Here is a 27,832-nt window from a genome sequence, read left to right on the forward strand (position 1 = left end):
CACATATATAAACATATTCATGCTTGTTCACCTTCCTCCATTCCCAATGCTACCCTGCCGCACAAGAAACAGCACAGATACATGAATGAAGAGAAAGAAGATAACATATACATCCTCTTCTCTTCCCCTACAACCACGTCTGCTCACACTCATTCTCTAGCTGTCATGTGGAATGCACCAAATTGACAGCTCCCTATTCACATCCAGGTACCACAGACCTTTCCATGGTTTACCCTGGACATTTTACATGCCCTGGTTCAGTCCATATATTTTATTGATGTATTTGATCAATTGCTGCATACCACTGCAAGGGCATCCAAACTTACATTTGTGACCTGAGATCATCCTAAAAGTATCGAATCTTACACTAAACATTGAAAAACTCTTCAATGATATCCATATTTATGATATCAACTGAATTCCTCAAAACATACATCTACACTTGAATGAGTTACTGCACAACACAGAGGTATCTAAACTTGCATCATTCCCCTTAAGTAATCACTGCTTATATATCAATCTTACAAAAATATGAATGCTTACTTTATCTCCAAAGGCTCCCATAAGGCTGGCTAGGTAGAGACTCACCAACACCGTGATGGCTCGGTCATATCGTTCACGCTGGTCAGTTATCTGTTTACCATCAAGAAGAAACACTTTAATTAGGAAAAGTACTCTGAAACAACAGAGAATATTTCTATGGTCATTCTCCTTATACTGGCCTGGATAATGACTTGTAATCATGTGCAATGTCAGTATTTTTGCTCTAACACCAAAAAACATTTCATAAACAACAGAGCTTATCCATCTTAGCACAAGTACACCAAAAGAAACTGAAGCTCAGTTATGTTTTATCTCAGACAAAAATCCGCTGAAAAGGAAAAGGAAGGGAGGAGGAACTTCTCTATATAAAAGTGAAGAGGATGACAGCATATACAATCTTTTATGGGGTAATGGGTGAATGTCAAAGAAACATAAATAAAATTGAAAACGATATATATTGGTAAGCTCTGCTCAAAAAGACAGCCTTGTGTTTGTTAACAGTTAAACTTACAACTATAATCCTTAGCTACTCTTCACCAATGTACAGTAATTCTAAAAAGCCATTGAAGCCATGAAGCTGACATTAATGAGATATGCAAAAACATAACAAAAAATGCCAGTCATAATGCATGCAAAAATATTAACATATCCTTTAAGGCAAAGTTGCAGATCTACTTAAAACAGTTTTGTAATAATTTACTAAGGCTATATGCTCTACCCTGATCCATTATACCATACTACCACATTCCTCTCTACCTTAGCCACCTAAAGTGTTTGTCTCAAACCCTTAAAAGTTGTCACAGAGTGAGCCAAGGTCTTCAGGGGATGGTGGACTTGGTGCATAAGTGAAGGGCTAGTGAGGACTGTAGCTCAAAAATGTGTATTATATGCTCAAATCTGACCTTGAGCAAATCCTTCACATGCCCTTCATCCCTGAAGTTGTACCACAGTAAAGTAGATGGGGTGGAGGCTCTACTTAGCACAAAAGAACTCTAAGGTACCCAGCAATAGAAAAAATATCTCCAGTTATATGTCTCCTAAAGATGACAATCTAGATTCCTGTTCCCTTGTCATTGTATTAGTAGAGAGCAAGCTATCCCAGTGCAGCATCCTTGTAGCAAGAGCAAAAGGGCCTATAGTGTAAAAAGATAAAAAATGTTACCTTAATTATGGAATTCTATTTGAATGGCCTACAGTGAAACCCTGGTTGGCTGACAAACAGTTCTTCAAACTGATTGCAAAAAGCTTTCCCTAAGGGATTTCTTTCCAAAATGAATGGGTTTAACTGGATGCCAACACAACAAATTGGAATAAAAGTTTAACAAATTGTATAAACCAACTCAACATCCTTTGTACTGAAAGCAGTTTTACCCACAACAGCATTCATCAATGTTTTGTTATATACAAACAGGTCACTGCAACTTTTCTGGATACAACCCATCCATAAATAAAAGACTCCCAAGACCTCAATAAATACATAATGTGCACTAACCCTTCAAATCATGTATACTGGGATAGTTTTAAAATGAAAGTTCTCAAGGATTTTTTTTCAACTCCCTAACTAGTTTGGGAACCACAGATGATTTCATCCAGAATGGGATTATCAAGACAACTTGAGTAATGGTTCAACATGCATGATAACACTAATAGGAAACACTGTGGATAAAACAGACAGAATATTCCATCTGGTTGCTGTTGCAATCAAGTCCACATATGGAGTGATGGCTAAACAACCAGATTAACATTAAGAATTTCAGTTCAGTTGCAACTCTGTTCTCACTTGAATTACTGAAGACAGAACAGCTTCCAAGATATTTTCAGGTCTTTCAAAGCAGGATATTGCCAGGAACAGAAGTATCTTGCAAATTAAACAATATTTCCATAGTATCAATGATGACTGGGTCTGAGAACAAACCTTTTTTAAATCTATGACACTTTGAAATACTGTTCTTCTGAACCAATGCCATCTATATTTCTCCATTCAAGATATTTTGAGTTCTCTTCCAGCTCTAGTTGAACAAGGTGTGGAACCCAAATGGCATACCACTTCAAGTCTCATGGGAGTGTGCTTCTGAGCCAACTGTTCCTTACCTAATAATTTTGCTTCTGTCTAAAAACTACAAGTCTTATAGGAGTGTGCTTATGAGCTAACTCTGCTCCTTACTCACTAATCAAACTCAGTCTAAAAACTAAGCCTTTTCATTCAACTTGGAAGCATGCCTTGGTCAGCCCATTCCTCAGAAAGGTGATTGCTCTAACCCCTCCAACTACTGCCCCACTGCTCTCACTTCTTGCCATCTCCAAAGTCTTTGGAACCCTCCTTAACTCTCACTTCTAACCTAACCTTACCAAATCTAACCTAACCATTGATAGGTTCTTCTTTTAAAGATACATATTCTTTCAATGCTATTTATATTCATTGGCCCTTATGTTTACATCAATGCAATTTGTTATTAGAATGGCATCAGCTACTCAATACCCATGCAGATCCTGTGGTTGAGGTTTTATTACAGATTCTATGATAATGGGGCCAGATAGAGAGTACAAAGATTGTCTATTCTGCATCAACCATAGTAATAGTAATCAAACAAAAGATTTAGGTGAAATTAGGCAGTGCCCAAAGCCTTTACTGCATAAAACTTAATACTTAGTGATGAGATACAGCATTTGGAAATGGCATCCACGAACTTAGCCTCAAACCCCCCCAATCCTTCCCCCCAACCAATCTCCCAACAGCCCCTCCTACAACTCATCATGTTCATCCTACTCCTCAGTCCACCCCACCAGCTAACTCCTCTCACCTTCAACCAAACTACCAGTCCCGTCCCTACACTAAGGCCATCCTTCGCCCTAATTCCATGACTTTCTCTAAGTTTATGTCACAACTCAACCACCCAACCAGCTGTTCCCCTCACCTTTCCCCATGGGACCACTTTCCCCCCAACCCCTACCCCCATCAGCCCCACTCACATGCATTTGATTTGCAACACTCAGTGACTTGCATGAGCAAAGATGACTGTTTAGAGATTATAAGAGATTTGCTGGTCAGATATCTGGGTAAATACATGGTGGGGAATTCAAGACCTGGTGCTAGAATTTTCCACATTAAAGAAAAGGTTAAAGACATTAAAGTACCAACTAAAAAGTCATGTTTAAAGGTAAATGCTGGCAGCAACGATGTTTAAAATAAGAATTCAAATTCAGAAGTTATCCTAGATAGACTGGATAAAATTATTATAGCTGGCACTCCCCTGAGACACAATTTAGGTATCAATACTCTAAACAGAGCGCTATGCATAAATGAGAGACTGAAGCATCTGTGCATAGACACCAACACTGGCTTTGTAGACCCATGGCTTGAATTCATAGGAAATAGAAAATTATACAGCACACATAGCATTCACCTTTGCAATAAAGGGAAAGAACTCTTAGCTGTGCATATCAAAGACCAAAATGCCTTTATAACTGCAGGAGAAAATTTTTTGTTGAGGCTGGCATGCTGACCATATCAAACAGACAGTTGAGGTTAGGCTAAGCCATAATACATGTCATGCAAAGGATTGAGTCTCCTCCCCATCCCACCAGACAGTGACAACAGAGGGGGCATGTCATGGGAGCTCATTACACCTTGGTCTAAAAAAATGGTCAACAAATTATACCACCAGTCTCATACAGAAATCACTCAAAGAAACGAAATGGGCTTTACATGAATATAAGTTCCATCTAAAAAAAAAGATGAATTGCATTGTTTGGTAAACACTGAACACTTTGATATCATTAGGAGAAACATTTCTGAACATGAAATACAACTATCTGATCAATGAATACAATATGCCAGACTACAAGTTATTTGTAAGAGATAAAGATGGTTGAGGAGGTGGAACTGCAGTGTATGTAAAATCTTTCCTAAACCCATGAAAATTCACACTACAACATCTGATGCTGGTGAACACTTGTGTGTTCAGATTAATACAGAATTTTCAAAACATAACATAAATGTCATATGTGGATGCCCTTATTAGTCAGAAGGTAATAACTTATCAACTTTATCAAAGACAACTTATCAACTTTATCGAAGACAATTTTCTCTACCAAACTATCATCATGCCAATGAGGGAAGCTAATACATTTGATTTAATTCTTGCATCCCAAGAGTTCTTAATAATTAATACACATGTTGAAGAACTTGTCTAGGAACTTGTGTCCATAACAGGTTAGGTTCAACATAAATATCAAAACCAACATTATTAACACTAACTTTAAAAGGGCAGATTTTAATGGGTTGCAAAATGCATTAAAGTCTCACCCCTGTTGGTTCATACCCAAAGGAATCATGGGCCAGTTTTAAGCATCACTTTATGCACAAACAAGACATATTCATTCCCATGCACAACAGAAACAATAAAAGCAACAACAGGCCTGAATGGTACTCTCCAGATATTGCAAGAGCTATAAAGTGAAGAAATACACTCTACAAGCTTAAGCAATCACACAATGACACAAATATTGCAATACAATATCACAAAGTAAGGAAAGACTTATCAAACAAACCATGGGAGAATATGAAAAGAGTATTGTAAGAGATAGTTACAGTGATTCTAAAATCTTTTATAGATATATCAATGGTAAGAATCATATAACGAATGGGATAGGACCCTTAGTAAATTAGGATGGGGAACCCATTGTGAATGATCAAAACAACAACCCTGAATAATTTTTCAGTTCTGATTTTATACTACAAAGCAGAAACATGAATCTTGAGACAGTGATAAATAGCATTCACACAATACCTGAATTTACCATCACTGTTACAGAAATAATAACACCAATACAAAAGTTGAAAACTAATATAAGTCCAAGTCCTGATCATTTCTATCCAAGAGTGATTAAAAATAAGCACAAAATTACCAAACCGTTAACCTATATTTTCAATGAATCTCACCAGGATGGAATAGTCCCATAAGGCTGGAGAGTGACAGACATCACTCCTATATCTAAAGAGGGAAGCTGCAAATTGCCTGGCAATTACCATCCTATTAGACTCACATCAATTATATGTAAACTCCTAGAGTCGATTATTAGAGACAAAAATTGTAGCCTACCTGGAACAGCACAGTCTGATTAATAATACATATCATGATCTTAGAAGGTGTAGATCATGCCTCGCAAACCTCCTTAAATTTTATTATAACTTATTCAATACCTATGGCAAGACAGAAGTAATCAATATTATATCTCTGGACTTTCAGAACACATTCAAAGAAGTTCCCCATGTTAAAACTGATGCTTCATGTCAGGGTCTTAGGGATTACTGGTTGCACTGGACAGAAGCCTGGTTATGAGATACGAGACACAGAGAGTCATAATGAATGATAAATCATCATTGTGGCCACCCGTTATTATTGAGGTCCCCAAGGGATCCATACTTGGATTTGTACATTCCATAATTCATATTAAAGATACTGATGTTGGGTTGAATAACTCAGTGTCTAAACTTGCAGACAGTACAAAGACTGGTTATGTCATATGAACTGAAAAAGATAAGTTAATATCACAAGAGGATCTTGATAATATGCTGAATGGTCTAGAAAATGGCAAATGCCATTTAACATCAATAAATGCCAGCTATTACAAGTAGGAAACCTCAGCAAAAAATTTGATTATGAACTAATGGACCACAAGATAAAGGACACACCAAGTGTAAGGTATCCAGAGGTCACTGTCTCTAATAACTTCAAATCTTCCCTGCACTGTAATGAAGGTGCAAAGAAAGCAAATAGGATGTTACGATATATCAACAGAAACATTTCATACAAAAGCAATGATGTGATATTACGACTATACCTGTGTCTAGTCAGACCCCACCTCAAATACGCATGCAGTTCTGGGCCCCCACTTAAGCAAGGATATTCTTAAGTTGGAGGCAGTGCAATGAGGAGGAATTATATCAATTCCTTCCTTGCTTAAGAAACCATATGAGGACAGAGTGCAAGAATCAATCTTGTTCTCCCTAGGCAAAAGGCATCTCTGTGGCAAATTAATAGACTGTTTTCAAATGCTTTGAGGATTCAACAACAATGATTATGAAAATTTCTGTACAGTAGCATCAGCACTACCAATGGACTTTAGTCAGAGGTCAGAGAGTTAATCTGGACTGTATGAAGTATTTCTTTATCAATGACAAAATCAATGCATGGAATAAGCTCCCACTAAATGTTAGTCAGAGCAACATACTTATTATCCTCAAAATTAGGTATGATCATCACTTGTCATTCTTGGGTCTTGAATCGTAATTAATCGTAACATAATAGTATATAATGCTACCTTCTCAACCAATGCTCTCTCCCTGGCCATGCCATGGCAGTATATGAACACTGATTAACCCATGTCACATGCTTTGAGAGAGTAAGTAAGAATTATTGCATCATTCTTCAACATCATATTCATTCTACCTGATAACTTTCGTATAAAAATTTCATCCTCACAATTGTCCTTACGACAAAAAGTAAAGGGATGCATGGCATAATCATGCTCATTCTACCTTATGTCTTTGCTATAAAAATTTCCCTCTAGCATGTCATTTTTTCTACCTGTTTGCCATCAGGCTTGTTGCTGGAGGGAGTGGGAGGTGGGGAAAGATCCTCTTCACTATTCTTTTCTCCTACTGCTTCTAAGGGGACAGCATTTTTTTTTTTAAATCTTTTAAAGTACTGTTATGGCAAGATCATCTCGCTTGAACCTTGGGTATGTGTATTAATGTAACTCTCTCTCTCTCTCTCTCTCTCTCTCTCTCTCTCTCTCTCTCTCTCTCTCTCTCTCTCTCTCTCTCTCCTTTTCAAAGTTTTCAAACATGATTTACAGAAATCAATAACTTACTTCAGAATTGTGAGCATATTCCAAGAAGAACTTCTCCAGGAAGTCTCGCAGCCATAATGAATGTGTGTTGCACTCTGGTCCACAAGAGACAATTGGGTAGACAGCCACAAATGCATCAACAAATGCATTGAGAGAAAGTGTCCCTTCTCCAATTAGAGACACAAATACTTCAGTGAATACTTCCTTCTTGTGCTCTGCCAAAACCTGAATTTAAAGTTTAAAATCAATACGAAGCTCCTCATAATAACATCTTTCTACAACTTACATCCCAAAAATACTTGAAGTACAGAGAAAATTATGTTAAAGAGAAGATATGAATCCTGAGACTTTGTTCATGATGTTACTGTGCATATAAACCAAGGATACATATGACTGAGCCTGGAAGTTATGTTTGATTAATTTACCTCACGAAGATGGAACGACTTAAATGAATCAAAATTACAAAAATGCATTTCCCATGTTTGGGAAGGTTCATTCCTACATTAATCTACAACTCATTCTCATAACTCAATACTTTAGCAGCAATATAACAATTATCAAACATATCTCAGATGTTGACAGTGGATGAAAAACAGGATTTGGAAAGCAATTGCAATTGTAGATAGTAGCAATCCCAAGATACAATACTATCTTGGCTTAGAAGTGTTTCAGAGATGCCCTGATCCATCTTATTCCTTTTGGATAAGCTCTGCTGGTCTTTCATTCTGTCTCAGTAAAACCAAGCTACTGTCCTAGGCTTAATGGATCTTCCATAAACATACTATACACCTCCCCTCCTTTTTATTCTACTTTTTACCTTCACAAGCTTTCTCACCCTCTCTGGATTATCCATTCATTATTCTACTCACATTCTTTTTCTTTTCAAGGCCTGACTTTAATGGGACTTCTGTTTTGGGACAAAGAAATTTGGTATAAAAGAATTAAGCACTCAAAATCAAGTACTACCTGAGCCAAAGGGGATAGTCTGGTTGCCCCTTCCTCCATGGTTAGCAGCAACCGTGAATGTTGCAGCAGAGCTACAACCAGCTGATAAGACCGCAGAGAAGCCAGAACTGTTGATACCTGTGGAAAAAGTATGATATAACTGCATATACATGTGTATGTGGGTGGGTTGGGCCATTCTTTCATCTGTTTCCTTGCGCTAACTTGCTAACACAGGAGACAGCGACTAAGTACAACAGTAATAAAAAAGACAACTGCAATGAAAAAGGACATTAATAAAAGACTGACTTAATATAAACCATCCACTTATCTCCTCTGCTTTTGGCATATCATATGTATCCACAACAGTATAAGCAAGTAGTTTTTCTGTTTGAAGCTTTCCAGATGCCATAAGCAGACTTGAAGAGTGACTTTAAGGATGACAACAGGATGAAAATTAAGATAACTATCTATTACACACAATACTCTAATAATGATATGCATTTTTTGTACCTAACCGCCTTCCCCTCATTAGTAACACAGCATCACAAAACAAATAAACAATGATCTCATTGCTACTCATCCAATCTCTGTCAACCAAAATGCACTTAAAAATGGGTCTACCATTTTGATTGATTGTTCCATGTTCCCAGTTAAGACCAATGATAGAACATCACCACATTTATACCATATCACTTCCAATTCTTTTTATTCAATCAAGCCTCATGTTCTCCTAATTCCTCAGGCCCTGGTACTTAAAAACCTATTATACTCTACCCTTCCAACTTATTTTGCCCTTCTACTTCCCTTGTTCCCTCTACTTTGACACATACCTCCTCTTTGTCAGTCTTTTCTAACTCATCCTCTCCATATGCTCAAACCATATATGTAAACCCTGGCTGTCTTTCAGATGACACTCACAACCCCATCTCTCTCTAACAATTTCCTTCCTCACATCAACTCATTTCATTTCCATTACACCAAAGGAAAGAAGGTAGAACGATTAAAGAAGAAGGTACACCAGAAAGGGATATTCAGATATCCTAGACAATGTTGAATTGAAGGAACTGCCCCAAACACAATCGAAACTAGAAAATAGTGGGATGAGAGGGGGAACAAGATGGCAAATTAGGGGGAGAGCTGGCCCTCTTAATAAAAGGTAGTCATCAAAGGAGAGGGAGAATTGGCCCTCTTAATAAATGATAGTCATAAGTGTCTAGTAATAATGAAAAATGGCCCATTCATTCAATATACAATGGGGACAGTAACTACAGCAGAGAAATACATTGCAGTGTTGATGTTACATAATCCTCCAAAGAATTGCAAGGATTAAGAGCAAAAATATAATGATAATGTAGGAACAATCAGGATGGAACAAGAAGCAGCAAAATACATACTTCTCAGAGATAGTATTGTACTGATAATAAACGATTTCATTCATGAAGAGACAGACTGAAGGAATTTGGATTCTCATGGTAACAGCGAGTCATGGAAACAGAATTTTCAAGTGTATCCCGGGAAATTTCCTATACTGTTAATGAACACTCTACAATGAGAGGGAATGACACACTATCAATATTGGACCTTATCTCCACACATACTAACACAGATATTGAAAACAACATACATGATCAACAGGAAAAAGGTGATCATGTAATGCTCAAGTTTCAAGTTTGACCATGTAGTAGTTAAACCATGAAGGTAGTGAAACTATGAGCTAGTGAAAAGAGCATAGGTGAGACAAGACCTATAAGAGGAGATACAATCTTGGAAACTATACACACATCAGCAATTTCTATGGTAACATAGACTAAATTGGAGTTAAGTAGTCAAAAACCTAGCATTGTAGTGGGGAGGTTTTGTGATATTTACAATGAAGCAGGATCATGAGTACCTCTAGCCTCAAATACAGTAAGAATATTCAGGAAGAAGGAAGAATGATTTAACAGATGTTAAAAAACAGAGAGCTTCAAGCTGTGCAGATGAAAATATAGGCAACAATCCAGCCACCCAACTTTAGCAAGGTATCAGAAAGCAAGGAATGAGTATACCAGGAAAAGAGAGGAGTATCATAGGATCATGAGTACCTCTAGCCTCAAATACAGAAAGAATATTCAGGAAGAGGGAAGAATGGTTTAACAGATGTCAAAAAGCAAAGAGCTTCAAGTAGTGCAGATGAAAATATAGGTAACAATCCAGCCACCCAGCTCTTGCAAGGTATCAGAAAGCAAGGAATGAGTATACGAAAGTAAGGAATGAGTATACTAGAAAAAGAGAGGAGTACCATACTATGAAACTTTGAAAAGAATAATGTGAACAAGGCAGGAGAAAATCCTAAATTTTCCATAAATTCGTCAGGAATAAATTGTCAGTTAAAGAGCAGCTAATCAGGCTATGAGATTAAGAGGAAAGAATGGTACAGGATGATGTAAGGATAGTGAGCAACTGAATAACAAGTCCCCCAAAAAAGAAGCTACAGCCCTAACACCAGTGAGATGGGTGAAGAGGAGGTTATAGAAAACATTGAGATATCTAGAAGAAAAATGAACAAAATACTAACAGGTGTTGATCCCCACAAGTCTCATTATCCTGATGAAATTTCGCCATATACCTCTTAAAATACTGTACAGAATGTTGCTGAAGGGAAAGAAACAAAAAGTAAATGGAGTGGCAAAGAATTAATGTCGTGCCAGTCTACATGAAACGGGACCAGGATCAGGCACTAAATTACAGCCTGGTCCCACTGATAAGTGTGATCTGTAAGGTTCTGGGAAAGATGAACAGAAAGCAAATGGATGACCTTATAGAAATGAAATTACATAAGTGTGATCCGTAAGGTTCTGGGAATGATGAACAGAAAGCAAATGGATGACTTTATAGAAATGAAATTACATAAGTGTGAGACAGCACAGTTTATGGAAAGGTCATGTGTGACAAACTTTTTATATTTCAATGAAACAGCTAGCTTTGTCTTAAACAAAATTGAAGGCTAGATGGACTCTTTATATCTGGACTGCCAGAATGCATTTGACTCTATATTTAATGATAGGGTAACAAGCAACAGGGTCCTAGAAATTCCCTAAATTCCTTAAAACCAACCTGAAAATCTGCTGAATGAATCCTTCAATCACTAGATGTGAATTTCCAACTAATTTGACAGCATTGAGTGTGGGTAAAGTGTATTGTTTAATGGCAATTCTCCCTCATCTCTTGCTTTTATCACATTTGTGGTGAACTAGAAGATTATATTACGGACAACATTGTGTGAATATTGAACTTAAAATAAAGGAATACACATAACAAACAAACTCTCTATGGGATAGAGCTGGAGAGTTAGGATGGAAAGAGGGGAGCACCATTGCTCAACCACTTCCCTTTTCTTTTTCACTCCACCACCACAACTTCTAATCTCACTCATGATTCATATAAACTAACTACTGTACTTGTACATACTTCTTTACAAGATTATATAAACTAAATTCTCATAAGGGGAAAAAATCCTTATTGTAGCATATACAATTAGGAACCTGAAAGCCCCCAGTCCTAGGAGGCAAGGTCCATACTGTATATACTTGGATACAGAGACTTCTCCCACCTGTTTGCATTTATGACTAATATAATCCCCTATAAGTGATATGTAAGACTAGTTCTTTGTTTACTTCTGAGCATTACATTATTCTTATGATCTACAAATATGGTGGACTTCATATCTGGAAAGGAAAAATTGGTGTGGTAATGAAAAGAACATGGCTGAGAGAACTGAAGATACACACCTTCAGGAAGAGGCAGCCTTCCTATCTTATCCCTTAGCCAAATTCTTCCACTTCTGCTACTGAGCATTTCCTTCTTCACATTAAATTTTCCATGTCTTGACAAAATACTGTATTTAAGCTATAAGAGAATTTCTGTAAAGCCTCTGTAGTTTGGAGGTCAAACTCAGTATTTGAGTATGCAAGCCAACATGCCACACTGAGGTGGTTGGGTGGCAATATCGATAAATCATTAACATAACTTGATAAAAAAGGAAAAATTCACATCCAACAGACAAGGACACCTGATATAACACAACAGCTGAAGATATAATTGTGTTGTTCCATGTTGGTATGGTTAACAATGAGAGCACCTGTTACAAATATCTATCATAAAATTGAAGATTCCCTTATACGTAATCACTTTATGGACTACCTCCTCATCCTACTACAGTTACTTTTTTTTTTTTTTTTTTTGCCGCTGTCTCCCGCGTTTGCGAGGTAGCGCAAGGAAACAGACGAAAGAAATGGCCCAACCCACCCCCATACACATGTATATACATACGTCCACACATGCAAAATATACATACCTACACAGCTTTCCATGGTTTACCCCAGACGCTTCACATGCACCGATTCAATCCACTGACAGCACGTCAACCCCGGTATACCACATCGCTCCAATTCACTCTATTCCTTGCCCTCCTTTCACCCTCCTGCATGTTCAGGCCCCGATCACACAAAATCTTTTTCACTCCATCTTTCCACCTCCAATTTGGTCTCCCTCTTCTCCTCGTTCCCTCCACCTCCGACACATATATCCTCTTGGTCAATCTTTCCTCACTCATTCTCTCCATGTGTCCAAACCATTTCAAAACACCCTCTTCTGCTCTCTCAACCACGCTCTTTTTATTTCCACACATCTCTCTTACCCTTACGTTACTTACTCGATCAAACCACCTCACACCACACATTGTCCTCAAACATCTCATTTTCAGCACATCCATCCTCCTGCGCACAACTCTATCCATAGCCCACGCCTCGCAACCATACAACATTGTTGGAACCACTATTCCTTCAAACATACCCATTTTTGCTTTCCGAGATAATGTTCTCGACTTCCACACATTCTTCAAGGCTCCCAGAATTTTCGCCCCCTCCCCCACCCTATGATCCACTTCCGCTTCCATGGTTCCATCCGCTGCCAGATCCACTCCCAGATATCTAAAACACTTTACTTCCTCCAGTTTTTCTCCATTCAAACTTACCTCCCAACTGACTTGACCCTCAACCCTACTGTACCTAATAACCTTGCTCTTATTCACATTTACTCTTAACTTTCTTCTTTCACACACTTTACCAAACTCAGTCACCAGCTTCTGCAGTTTCTCACATGAATCAGCCACCAGCGCTGTATCATCAGCGAACAACAACTGACTCACTTCCCAAGCTCTCTCATCCCCAACAGACTTCATACTTGCCCCTCTTTCCAAAACTCTTGCATTCACCTCCCTAACAACCCCATCCATAAACAAATTAAACAACCATGGAGACATCACACACCCCTGCCGCAAACCTACATTCACTGAGAACCAATCACTTTCCTCTCTTCCTACACGTACACATGCCTTACATCCTCGATAAAAACTTTTCACTGCTTCTAACAACTTGCCTCCCACACCATATATTCTTAATACCTTCCACAGAGCATCTCTATCAACTCTATCATATGCCTTCTCCAGATCCATAAATGCTACATACAAATCCATTTGCTTTTCTAAGTATTTCTCACATACATTCTTCAAAGCAAACACCTGATCCACACATCCTCTACCACTTCTGAAACCACACTGCTCTTCCCCAATCTGATGCTCTGTACATGCCTTCACCCTCTCAATCAATACCCTCCCATATAATTTACCAGGAATACTCAACAAACTTATACCTCTGTAATCTGAGCACTCACTCTTATCCCCTTTGCCTTTGTACAATGGCACTTTGCATGCATTACTAGAACCAATAATATCATTACTACTACTAGTGCTACTACTTCTCATACTTTTACCACCAATACTACTACTATTATCAATATCACTACTACAACTACTAGTACTGATAATAAAATGATGATATACCATCAATGGGCTGAACCAGGAAAGAAAAGTTTGTGGGGTCTGGTTGTGGATTGGGGGTTCTGGTTTTGCTGCATTATACATGACACAGAGTGTGGATGCAGGCAAATGAGGCCATTTCTTCATTGTTCTAATGTTATCTCACTAATGTAGGAAATGGCAAACTTATATGAAAATAAATAATACTAATGCTACTCTAACAGTGTACTGGCAAGAGAAAGGACAGGAATGACTGTGTGAGTGGATATGTTTACATATGTCTGCAATGACAGATATGCTTTGCACTGTTAAAAAACTATTAATCATGAAACTATTATAGCCCTAACAACATGGCATATGGCAATATTTTCATATTTCATAACTGTGTTAATGTGTTTTGTATGAAAGACTGTAATAAGGTGGGCTATGTGCACTACATCATCATCTTAAGTGATACCTAAACTACTGAGTATGTCCACATGACTGGCCTCTCTTAAACCTTGGCTCCCCATTCAGGGAAGTAAAGAAACTATAGATTGTGACTCTACATTATATGTGAGACCTAGAGAGTGGATTCCAGTAAGTGAAGCTTTTATTCATCTGTTCCTGATGCTACTTCACATGGTACGAAATAAAAACAAATATAACTGTAAAATTTATTGTATTTCATTTACAAACAAATATAAGTAAAACATAAATTACCAATATGTCACAAATCAAAATTGCTTGTAAATATTCATGGAATGGTCACCACTAGCCAATGCACCTGGGTTCACCTTGCCAATAACAGCCACACAGCCACCAGAGACTTTAGAGTGTCCTAACTTTCCATTTACCCCATGTGTCCTCCTTAGGACTAATGAAAAAGCAATTGTGTCGACCCTATCAACACTTTCTTTAGATCCAAAAATGACAAATCCAAGTCATTTTTTTCTCTGAGAATTTATCATGCAAATTCTTCAAAGGAACCACCTGGTTCACACATCTACCTCTCCTGAAGCAAACACTGCTCCTCCCCAGCAATTGCTCTGTGACTGACACAACCCTCTCAATCAGCACTATCCCTCACATCTTACCAGAAATACTCAACATGCATTCCATCAGTCCTTAGGCACCTCTCCTTGTGCCGCATTTAAGTCATACAGCATGACGAACCAATCAATAGTGCTGTCATTACCTATCTTGAGAAACTCAACAGCAATCCCACCAAGATCTGACACTTACCACATTTCATTTGTAAAAAGCTATCAGTGCCTCCTCTTTCCACAAACCCATTCCCCACAACTCTCACTCTATAACCCACTTTTTTCCACATTCATCACAACTATCCATCTCCCTGTCATATAGCATGTTAAACAGTCCTTTGGCCATTTCAAAAAAAAGCCAGAGATAAATCAAATGTCTCCCACACATCACAAATGGAAAAAAATTAGCAAAACTAACTCCTTCAGCCTACAGCCAGCCTTGAACCTAGCTTAAAGCTTCTGATAATTTTGGGCTTTGAAGCTTTGATAATTTTAGACACTTGGGTGGCTGGACATAATCCATCTAAACATAGGCCTCCTCTTCCCTGACCACCATCCCCTGCATGGGCCTCTCTTCTCCTGACCCCTAACCCCTGAAAGCCTTACTCTCTCCCAACCCTGCATGGCTTTCCCCTCCCCTTACTCCCAACCCCATCAAAGCTGTCCCCTCCCAAAGCTCCTACCTCCTGCATGGCCCTCCCTCCCAACCCTTCCACTGCCCTTTCTTCTGCAAACTCTAACCTCCTGCATTCTACTACATGGCTCTCCTTTCCCCTGATCACAACTCCAGCATGGTCCCCCTTTCCCTCACCTCCAGTCCTGGCACTGCCCTCCCCTCACCTGATTTCCCCTGACCCCCACCCCTTTTCACTGCCTTCCCCTTCACTGAGCCTCCCCTACTCCATACATGGCACTACCCTCTCCAGACCCTAACCCCCAACATCCCCCTTAAATGGCCTTCCCTCCCAACCATTACACAGCCCTCCTTCCCACCCCTTGCATGGCCTTATCCCCATCCCCTACATGGCCCTCCCCTCCCAAGCGTCTTCTCCCTTAAAAAACATAGACTAGACAACATGATCCGTTTCCAAAATTCTGAACAAGTTCAAAAAAGGGAATCAGGAACATCTTTTCAAAATACAAGAAAATATGGTTAACAGGACAAATAGAATAAAAGTCAAAACTAAAAGATGTAGTATGGATGTGAGAAAAAGCTTCTGTTCCTATATATGTGTTGAGCATTGGAATAAGTTATCATCAGAAACAGTAAATGCTAAGACTATAAATACCTTCAAAAGTCATTCAAACAAAAATTCTAAAAAATTCAGGTATACTTTGAGAAAAATGCAGAAATAGACTGAATAAATGACCGCAGTAACAGGGACACTAGAAGGTTAATGTGCGGCAGCAGAGAGTTGGTGATAGCTTAAAAAACTGCTGAGGGGGATTACATTTTCTTGTCAAGTTAAACTCCTTGCTTTTTTTTTCTTTGCCATACAACCTAGTCATAGGCCAAGCACACCCATTCCTCCCAGACCCTAATCCCCTGTACAGTCCTCTCTAAGTCCAACTCCTTTCCTTTCACTGCCCTCCCCTTCCCAAGCCTTACATTTCCTGTAAGGCCCCTCCCTCTCCAGATCCACACCATGCTTATGGCCCTCCCCTCCCTAGACCCCAACTGAGAGGTGGCCTATCCAGTCACTGTGGCCATGGCAGCCTGTCTGGTCTGTGACCATGGTGGCCTGTAGTGGAAATGGTCCATCATATTCAAAAGTTAAAAAGTGCTGTTTCTTGGAAGATACCATATGGGTTAAGCATTTGGATTATGCACTTTAATCAAGCTCAATATTTCTAACAAGTTTAAAGTCTATCTGTAATGCTGTCTAAGACTTATTAATTTCAGTCACATGAACAGACTGATATGTAGATGGCCACACCATTTCTTCACTACAGCAAGACATGAAAATGTTGAAAAAAGTATTAAGAGCCAATTAAGCATCTACAGCAAATCACAAACATTCAACCCTTGGTAAGATACAAGAAACTTAAATCTTCATACATCACCAATTAAACCCAGTGCATATACCACGCAACTCTAGTATGTCATCCCTCTCACTGTCCTCCACCTTCTGCAGAGACTGATTCCTCCTCTAATATTACATTCAAAATAACACTGCATGATCTGATACATCTATATGAAACACCTGGCTGTCATCATCAAGTAATCCCTACAAAATCTGTTATGTTTACACTTCAGAGTACCTGTGGGGTATACATTTTTTTTGTGCATGATGTCTTCCCACCACTGTGGTCAATGGGTAACCAAGTTTTTTCATTATTCCCCCCATGGGCTGATGGAAGCTGTGAGTGGCATGTGGCAGCTATACTGTGCCTGCCTCTTGCAAGTAAAAGATTAAGACTGCAAAGAACACTCACATCCAACAACTTCTTGTTTGCAATCATGTCAATTAGCACATAATTTATTAATGCCCACTGACCCCAAACCCCAATTCATTTACCTATTCATAATCATCCCAGGACTAATTTCTATGAAAGAGTCCTGATGTTACTCAAGGCTACACCACAAGTGAAAAAATCTGTGGTGAGGCTGTACCACTGAAAATATTGTCTCATCAAAGAATTTCTCATTCCAAAGGGAATATACATTTGTCTGCTGCTGGAAGTAGCGCAGCCTTGGGCCCAACCCCAATCATCCACATATGTACACACTTTTCCAAAAAACATGCATTCCCATTCACCATTCCACAGCATAAAGCTCAAAAGCTTTTCCTCATTTGAATTTATACAAGGAACCCTGTGCACCCAATTATACCTTCACTTGTCATATCATCTGGGCTCTCTCTTAAATTCAAGTCCCCTCCCACCATGATTCAATTCACTTTATCAAAACTGACAAAGCATTCACCATGCTCCCTCCAAAATAAGTTACTTTCTTCTTCACTCATCTCAATTCCTGGTTCATGAGCATTAAAAATCACCAGATTTTCTAATCTATTTGCATTCTACCTTACTTTAACCTTGAACTTAATTTTTAGCACTTTTAACATCTCACAGCACATTCTGCATTAAATATGCCACCTTTTCCTATGTTCTTGTTCTCTCAATAACCCCAGACTTTACTCACTGAAAATTCCAGACACACTCAATCCAACTGTCCTACAACTCTACTTCATTGAGCTGGAATATCCAAATTTTTCTCATCACACAAAGCTTTCACTTCATCTTTTTTCATCATGGTTAAAACCATGACCATTCAAACACAACAGCCTGAGGGTTTAAGACGAAATCCTCTCCTGGTTCCTTCCACAGTTTCTACTTCTAGGAAGTGATAATTCAAGAGAGGAGGATTTCCAAACACCTTGTCCTGCCCCACATAATCGTCTCTGACTAACAGGAGATTTGTGGGTGGTACTCTTTCTCTCAATCCTAGAGGTTATCATGAAATGTACCAGAGAGAATAAATTTCCAATGGCCTATTCATCTGCATGAAAGCTCAGTGATTAATGCAACAGAAATATCAAGTCCCTATGAAAGACCTTAAACCGTGACACATACCTGGCTCCTGTTTCTCTGTTTCTGTGTGAAGCCATGCCACACAATGACTCATAAACAGCAAAGCTGTGGAACTATCTTCCTTATTTCATCTTTCCCTCTTCCTATAATCTTTCTACATTTAGAAGTCAGGTCTACAAACATCTGAAGAGCTCTGATTAATTTCTTCATTCATTTTCTTACCCTATATTCCTCTCACCTAAGATGGCCATGACTGGGGCATCTTTTGCCCAAGCCACGTTGGTCATTATAAAAAAAGAGGTGTGTGTACATATCAAGTTACAACTAAAGTATGTCCAACACAGTAAGACACATAGGATTACATGAAGGGTAAGACAGAACATATGCTGGAAAAATATTCACCTGCTCAGGTGATCCACGATCTAAGAAGACCAAAGCTAGGGCTAGGACATCTGTTGGTCGTGGCTCTGCCGTCTTTGACAACTCTTGTTTAATTATCCCGAGCACCTGCAAATATCAATGTATCACACACTGCACTTAAATTCTAGTTTTATCCCTAAAACCTAGAGATGACTGTCTCATTGTAACATTATCTGGCAATCCTAAAATATGTGCAAATCCTGGATTCTGTGCTTAATATTCTAATGTATCCACCAGTCAGTATGTTACCTCTATTCATCTCATCAATCAAATTATCTTTCAGTCCGTCAGACCATTTAACAATAGTTACTACTGAACCATCTTCAATTGATGAAAATAGTGTTATTGCATACTGTAGTGAAAGAAAACATCACTTCTCAGAAATTTTGCCCCAAATTTGGAAAACTGCTTTGGTTTACATTGCAACTAATCCCTGTTGTTCTATTTGTTTCTTCAAAACAGGACTTAGGTAATTGTCTGTTTATATGCTCTTGAAAGTATTTTTCTTAATCAATGGGATTCTGTACTTCTTTACATTTCTTAAGCCTAACTGCTGTGGAACCAAGGCCTCCAGTTTGATTGCAATGCTGTTTGCTGGCAGGCCATCTCTTTGCCACAAAAAAAAGTTATCTATATTAATTCAGCACAGGTACCAAACCATACATCATGGATTCCAGAAAACAGGAAGTTCCAGAAATCTGGATATTTTTGAAATTGGTTAGTTTTGAATGTGGTGCACTGAAAAAAGAGAGAGCGTCTATAGGTTCATCAGTCTGACTAAGGAAATGATTTGGGGACTGGAGCAAAAGAGTTTTATCAGTGAGCAGCATATAATGTAGATTTATAAAATACAAGAGGTTTTACTTTTAATCAAAGAAAAACCAAAGTATATGAAACTACAGAGTCTGCAGGATATGTTTGCAAAGATCAATCAGCAACTTTTGAGTGAAGTTCAGCCTGAGCCTAAACCTTCGACTTCCAACATTTGTGCTTCCTCTCTTCCTGTACCTGTCACTCCATATGTTGAATTGTCTTCAGATGAAGATTAGTGGATTAATACTGATTACCCAGACCCTGTTTTTGAAGAGAACAAATTTGCAGCTATGTGGTAAAAACAGTTTTGTTCTTAATTTTACTTCATTTACTTTATATCATATATTCTAAATTCTTAATTTTATATTCTACACAGTATTCTATACTTCAAGAATCTAAGGTGGATTAATAAAGATCAAACAGACCTTGTATTAGAAGGTTATAAATTTGTATCTAATACAATTTCATCCTTTATTTTTCACTTTATTTCATATTTTACATATATATTAGGCAAGAGAACAAATGGGAACATCAGTGAAGAGGGCAACTGGGGAGGTGATAACAAGTAATGATGAAGCAAGAAGGAGATGAAGTGAGTATTTTGAAGGTTTGTTGAATATGTCTGATGATCGAATGGCAGATATAGGGCATTATGGTCAGGGTGGTGTGCGAAGTGAGAGGGTAAGGGAGAATGGTTTGGTAAACAGAGAAGGTAGTGAGAGCTCTGCAGTAGATGAAAGCTGGCAAGACGGAGGGTTTGGATGGTATTGCAGTGGAATTTATTAAAAAGGAGGTGACTTTGTTGTTGATTGGTTGGTAAGGATATTAAATGTATGTATGGATCATGGTGAAGTGCCTGAGGATTGGCAGAATGCATACATAGCTCAACTGTACAAAGGCACAGGGGATAAAAGTGAGTGCTCAAATTACAGAGGCATAAGTTTGTTGGATATTCCTGGGAAATCATATGTCAGGGTATTGATTGAGAGGGTAAAGGCATGTACAGAGCATCAGATTGGGAAAGAGCAGTGTGGTTTCAGAAGTGGTAGAAGACATGTGGATCAGGTGTTTCCTTTGAAAAATTTATGTGAGAAATACTTAGAAGAACAGATGGATTTGTATGTAGTATTTATGGATCTGGAGAACACATATGATAGGGCTGATAGAGATGCTTTGTGGAAGGTTTTAAGAGTATATGGTGAGGGAGGTAATTGCTAAAAGCAGTGAAAAGTTTTTACCAAGGATGAAAGGCATGTGTAAGAGTAGGGAGAGAGGAAAGTAATTGGTTTGCAGTGAATGTCGGTCTGTGGCAGGGGGGGTGTGATGTCTCCATAGTTGTTTAATTTGTTTATGGATGGGGTGGTTAGGCAGGTGAATGCAAGAGTTTTGGAGAGGGGCAAGTATGCAATCTGTGCTGGATGAGAGGGCTTAGGAAGTGAGTCAGTTGTTGTTTGCTGATTCAGGTGAGAAATTGCAAAAGTTGGTGACTGAGTTTGGTAAAGTGTGTGAAAGAAGAAAGTTGAAAGTAAATGTAAATAAGAGCAAGGTTAATAGGTTCAGTAGGGTTGAGGGACAAGTTAACTGGGAGGTAATGATCGAGTAAGTAATGAAAGGGTAAGAGAGATGTGTTGTAATAAAGAGTGTGGCTGGGAGAGTAGAAGAGGGTGTGTTGAAATGGTTTGGACACATGGAGAGAATGAGTAAGGAAAGATTGACAAAGATGATATATGTGTCAAAGGTGGAGGGAACAAATAGAAGCGGGAGACCAAACTGGAGGTGGAAAGATGGAGGGGCCTGAACATGCAGGAGGGTGAAAGGCGTGCAAGGAATAGAGTGAATTGGAACGATGTGGTATACCAGGGTCGACGTACTGCCAATGGATTGAACCAGGACAAGTGAAGCGTCTGGCGTAAACCATGGAAAGTTTGTGGGACCTGGATGTGGAAAGGGAGCTGTGGTTTCGGTGCATTACACATGACAGCTAGAGACGGTGAACAAACATGGACTTTGTTGTCTTCTTAGCGCTACCTTGCGTGCACGTGGGGATAGAGAGGTGCCATTTCATGTGTGGTGGGGTGGCAGTGGGAATGGATGAAGGCAGCATGTATGAATGCATACATGTGTATATATGTATATGTCTGTGTATGTATATGTATGTATATGTTGAAATGTATAGGTATGTATACATGCGTGTGTGGGCATTTATGCATATAGTGTATGTGGGTGGGATGGGCCATTTTTTCATGTTTCCCTGCGCTACTTTGCTAACGCGAGAGACAGACAAAATATAATGTATAAATAAAATAACAAAGGATACAGATCTGTCATCTCTGAAGATCAGAAGTGAAGATCACACAGTGAAACTCTCACCAGCAGACAAAATCAATGGCCAGCAGGCCTATTCTGCAGAATAAGTGAATAAATGAGTCATGGGTGTTGGAAGCTGGGAGGTGTCACCACACTTGACATGACACATCTGAGCAGGTTGCTATAAAGCTGCTGGGTTTCTATGAATGCACATCAGTTAATCTCACAGATATTTCAAAGGTTGAAGAGGAAAAAATACCAGAGGATTCACCCTATATTCAGGGAAAAAACAGATGTATCTCTCCTGGGGGCGAGTGCTCTCTCCAATGCTCAATAAATTCTACCAGGTGAGAAATATTTACCTTGTCTTTTTTGTAGTCTGAAAGACAGCTTGACTTGAGGATGATTGTAGAAACTTTCTCTGGGGCAACCTTCTCTAGCATCTCCAACACACAATTAGCCTGGAGGTAAAAAGGAGTATACTTTTTTAATGAAGTTATTTTTAAGCACATCAAACCCTAAAAACAAATTGTGGAAAACTATCTCAAACATCACACACTGAACTACTTTTTTTTATTAAGTACCTGCATCCAGATATTTGTGTTGGAGGACAATTCTGCTCTTTGGTACTACTTTCTGTGCTTAAAAATAAACCCAGTAGACCTTTGCCTTTTACTCATGGCAGAAACATGAAACTGAAAATATAATCATGAACTACTACAGCACTGGGTGGTCACATCCCTCTCAATTTAATGTCATCAAGATCCTTGCAATCACAAGGTGAGTTAACTTCATGCATTATTTTCACTGATTTGGCAAAATATCTGTTAATCTCCACCCTATAGACAGTAGCTTACATAGAAACAAGTAACCATTTACGTGGTTCTTCATTTTGACTTGTCTTTCCATACTTGATATATATACATCAATCACTGAAAAGCACAATTTCAACAAAATGAGTAAAGTATATCACTGTATCCTGAGTCTACAGATTTAGTACAATAGTCATCACAAGATGCCTGAATCTTACCAGTTTTCATGCTCTGCTAGCAAAAAGAAAATGAGAAAATACAAAATGTGGGCCTGTAGTTCTATTAATTTTTATTCCATTTACTGCTGATAGTATATATTGAATTTTTAAGCCAATATGTTGCAAAATGTTCTCCGTTCTTATCAATCAAACTGGATTCACAATAAGAGTCATGTTCATTATACACATGGATGCAAAAAACCCAATTAAGATTCTTGTAATGGCTTCAATGTCTTGATAGAAATCACTGTTTTCCATAATTTATGGACCAATTGACTAGGTAAAGACTTTCTTGCTTATAACATAGCTATTGATCTCCTTCAGGTTTCTTTTGCTAGCTTCGGCACTTTACACTTCATACTGATGTTTATCCCTACGGAAAGTCGAGAAAGAATACTTCTCATGTATTCCCTGTATGTAGGAATGGGAGGTTGGTGAACCCTCTGTTCACAAAAGTCTTCAATCATTCTATTTCCCCCAGACAGGCACGAATCCAGCCCTCATCCTCCAGTTACCTTCAACAAAGTCTCTCATGATGAATAAAACCAACCATTCTAGGCATCAAATACGACACATGACATTCACTTCCCACACCAATAACATAAACGCAAAAGCAACACAAACTAAATGCCCCCAGAGCAATAACTAACACCTGATTTGGACAATACAAAATATCCTCCACATCCTATACAAACAATTCATCTGTTCCACTTTAAAATATGCTGAACCTGCTTGGTCTTCCACCCTCTCAAAAGCAAATATTACAAAGATACAAACCACACAAAATAGTGCACTCACAACAATCACTGACTGCCTAGCATCCACAAAAATGTGACAATCTCACAGTGAAACAAAGACCTGCCCAATACAGACCCATCTCAACATATCTGGCACTCAATTCTATGCAATAGTGCTGGGCCCCTTCTCATCCAAACCAATCTATACCTAACTAGTAACATCCACCAAGAAATTAAAAGCTTAGCCCCACCTCACACTTCGGTACACTTTACTCACAGATCCCACCACCTCCAACATATATAATTCTGACAAACAAATACAAATTGAAATAACCCAACAAGCACAAAACAACCAACCTTCAACTCAGTCTTAAACTCCAAACAACCAGACATACACCCATCAGAAACAAACAAGTGTCACACTCTCCTGTTTATGCTCTGGACATTACTCATCTCTACAACACTACAAAAGCCATCTCAACATAACCCAAGACCCTTCATGAACAAGATGTAACTACTATAAAGGAGACACCAAGCACTTACTCCTTAATTACATACACTGTGCACATATGTGCACACACATCAGAATACTTTATGACCTGTGGTCCCAACTGCTGGGTGTGGTCAGCTTCCTGAGTGATGCAAGAGCCTCATAAGGATAGAAGTGACTTCTGTGGTAGGATGTTAGTAAGTAAAAGTTGGAACAGAAGGAACCATGCAAGAAGTGCTCATCCTCCAAGAAAGCTCAAGCTCAGGTGTCTGAATGTGTTTAGAAGTAACAAGGATAAGAAGGGAAAGATAAATAGTATGCTTGAGGAAAGGAACCTGGATGTTCTAGCTCAGAGAAACAGAACTAAAGAGTGTGAGGAGGATTGATTTGAGAATGTCTTAGGAAGAAAGTTAGGGTTTACTCTGATGGTAAGAGATAAGGGAGGGGAAGCACCTCAGATGAAAAAGTTGTTGGAATGTATGTAAAAGTGTATAGGAGTGAGTCCCAAACTGATGAGGGTAAAAATGAAAGTTAGAAATGAAGTGGGTGATAAATAGCGCTTATGCACATGGCCAGTTGAAGAATGACAGAGATGAGTGTTCTGGGAACACCTGAAGCAAGAAACTGGGTATCATTGATGAGTGAATTGAATGTGAAAGTGGGTAATATGGCTGAGGGGCAAGGAAAAGAGGCTTAAGTAAAGAGATACCCAAAGAGATTGAGTGTAAAATGGCTTAAGTTAAGAATAAAGAGAGCTAAGTGAGTAGAAGAATAATGGGAGATATCTAACAAAGCAGTGCTGGCATGTGCAAGGTAAGAGGTCAGCAGAATAGAGAAATAGTGGTTGCTTGAATAAGAAAATGTCTTGGAAGGAGATTAATAGTGAGAGAGAAAAAGATAACAATGGGAACATCAGTGATGGGGGCAAATGGAGAAGTGGTAACAGGGAGAAATGAGGTGAAGAGCAGATGGCGTGAATACTTTGAAGGACTGTTGGATGCGTTCAGTGAAAGGGTGACAGATGTAGGGTTGTGACTGGGAAGGTATGCAAAGTGAGAGATGACAACAGGTGGCAAAAGCCTTGTGTAAGATGAAATGTGGCAAGGTGGCTTGAGTAGATGGTATTGCAGTTGAATTTCTTAAGAAAGCAATGCTGTGACTATGTTGTTTACTGGTTAGTTAGGACATTCATTGTATGTATGGGTCATCGTGAGGTGCCTGAAGACTGGTGGTATGCATGTACAGTGCCACTGTATAAATGCAGGAACAATGGTGGATGTTTGAATTACATAAATATAAGTTTGCTAAGTGGTCCTGGTAAGTTATATAGAAGAATGTACTTGAGAGAGTGGTGGCATGCACAGAGCATTAAACTGGAGTGGAATAATGTGCTTCCAGGAATGGTAGAGGATATGTGGACCAGGTGTTTGCTTACATGAATATGTATGAGAAATACTTAAAGAAACAAAAGAATTTGTATAGGCATTTATGAATCTGGAGAAAGCATAAGACAGAGTTGATAAAAATGCTTTGTGGAAGGTGTTATAAATACATGGCATGGAAAGAAAGGTATTAGAAGCACTGAGGAGTTTTCATCAAGAAAGTAAAGGGTATGTGCAGATAGCTGTGTGATGTCACCACTGCTGTTTAATTTTGTTAATTGATGAGGTGGTAAAGGAGGTAAATTTAAGGAGACATAGAATGGTATGCTGACAGTAGGGGTTGTGGGGAGCCAGGGAAGAGACTGTCATTTGCTGATGACAGGGCACTGTTGAAAGATTTGACTGAGAAACTGCAGAAAATGGCATCTGAGTTAGGGAGTGGACATGGCACTGGAACTATGGAAGGGAGGTGAGTAATAGGGGTGTGAGAGGGTAAAGCTTCTGAAAGAATTAAGAACTTTGCAGAGAGACTTCACTATCTGGAAGGACAAAAATAGGTATGTTTTAAGGTATAGCATTACCAATGATGTATGGATGCGAGGCATGAGCTATCAATGAGAATGTATGAAAGAGGGTGGATAAGTTGGAAGTTTATCAGAGGATAAAATGTGGAGTGAGAAGGGTTGATTGAGAAAGCAATGATAGTATAAGAGAGAGGTGCGATAATAAGAAGAGTATGTTTGACAGCTGAAGAGCATGTATTGAAATGATCTGGACATATGGAGAGAAAGAGTGAGGAGAGGCTGACAAAGAAGATATATGTGTAAGTAGTAAAGAGGACAAGAAGAGGTAGACCAAATCAAAGATAGAAAAAAGCTATAAAGATTATGGGCAATCGAGGCCTGAACATACTGGAGGGTGAGAGGCATGCAAGGAATAGAGTGAATTAGAACAATGTGATATACCGGGGTTGATGTGTTGTCAATGGACAGAACCAGGGCATGTTAAACATCTGGGGTAAACCATGGAAAGGTCTGTGGTGCATAGATGTGGATAGGGAGCTGTGGTTTCAGTGCATTAGACATGACAGCTAGAGATTGAGTGTAAACGAATGTGGCCTTTATTGTCTCTTCACTATTTCCATTCACAACACTGAATGCCACATGTATACCAATTATACCCTCAACTGCAACATCACCAACCTTTGCAATCAATCATCCATCACTAATACCGGGTCTCATGCACAAAAGCTACTGACACACTCACTCAGTTGCTCCCAAAACAATGCCTCTCATGATCTTTCTTCTCATGACCTGGAACATAAGCACCAATAATCACCCATCTCTCTCCATACACTTTCAGTTTTACCCACATCAATTTAGAATTTACTTTCCTACACTATCACACTCCCATAACTCCTGCTTCAGAAGTAGTGCTACTCCTTAGCTCTTGTCCTATCACCAACCCCTAACTTTCTTCCCAAGACTTTTCCAACCATTCTTCCCCTTTACCCTTGAGCTTCATTTCACTCAGAACCAGAACATCCAGGTTTTTTCCCCAAACATACTACCTATCTCTCCTTTCTTCTCATCTTGGTTACATCCATACACATTCAGACACCCCAATCTGACCCTTTGAGGAGAATGAGTACTCCCCACTTGACTCCTTCTGTTTTCCCTTTTAGAAATTGAAATACAAGTACGGGAAAGTTTCCAGCCCCCCATTCCTGCCCTTCTATGACATGCAGGGAATAGGTAGGAAGTATTCTTTCTCTCATATCCTTGGGGACAGAGTGGTGAGAGTAAGTAATCTTAGAAAGGAGACTTGTGTGAGGAAGTACCAGGAGATTGAGTGTAGAATGGCAATGGCAAAAGGTGAGAGCAAATGACATGAG

At 38.9% G+C, this 27,832-nt stretch overlaps 1 protein-coding gene across 6 annotated transcripts in view; it reads right to left on the reverse strand.

The window, feature by feature from the left end:
- The window catches only part of LOC139751395 (BLOC-2 complex member HPS3), a 186,387-nt gene that overhangs the window by 38,451 nt on the left and 120,104 nt on the right, over positions 1–27,832 (reverse strand). For all 6 annotated transcript variants that reach the window (XM_071666777.1, XM_071666775.1, XM_071666776.1 and 3 more), the window contains 5 exons: positions 22,662–22,760; positions 19,162–19,266; positions 8,365–8,481; positions 7,420–7,623; positions 544–633 (listed from right to left, as the gene is read on the reverse strand). In XM_071666777.1, the coding sequence (XP_071522878.1) occupies positions 544–633; positions 7,420–7,623; positions 8,365–8,481; positions 19,162–19,266; positions 22,662–22,760 (615 nt within the window). The remainder of the gene's footprint in view (positions 1–543; positions 634–7,419; positions 7,624–8,364; positions 8,482–19,161; positions 19,267–22,661; positions 22,761–27,832) is intronic.

This window comes from Panulirus ornatus, chromosome 11, assembly GCF_036320965.1.
Source record: "Panulirus ornatus isolate Po-2019 chromosome 11, ASM3632096v1, whole genome shotgun sequence".
In the NCBI taxonomy this organism is placed as follows: domain Eukaryota; kingdom Metazoa; phylum Arthropoda; class Malacostraca; order Decapoda; family Palinuridae; genus Panulirus; species Panulirus ornatus.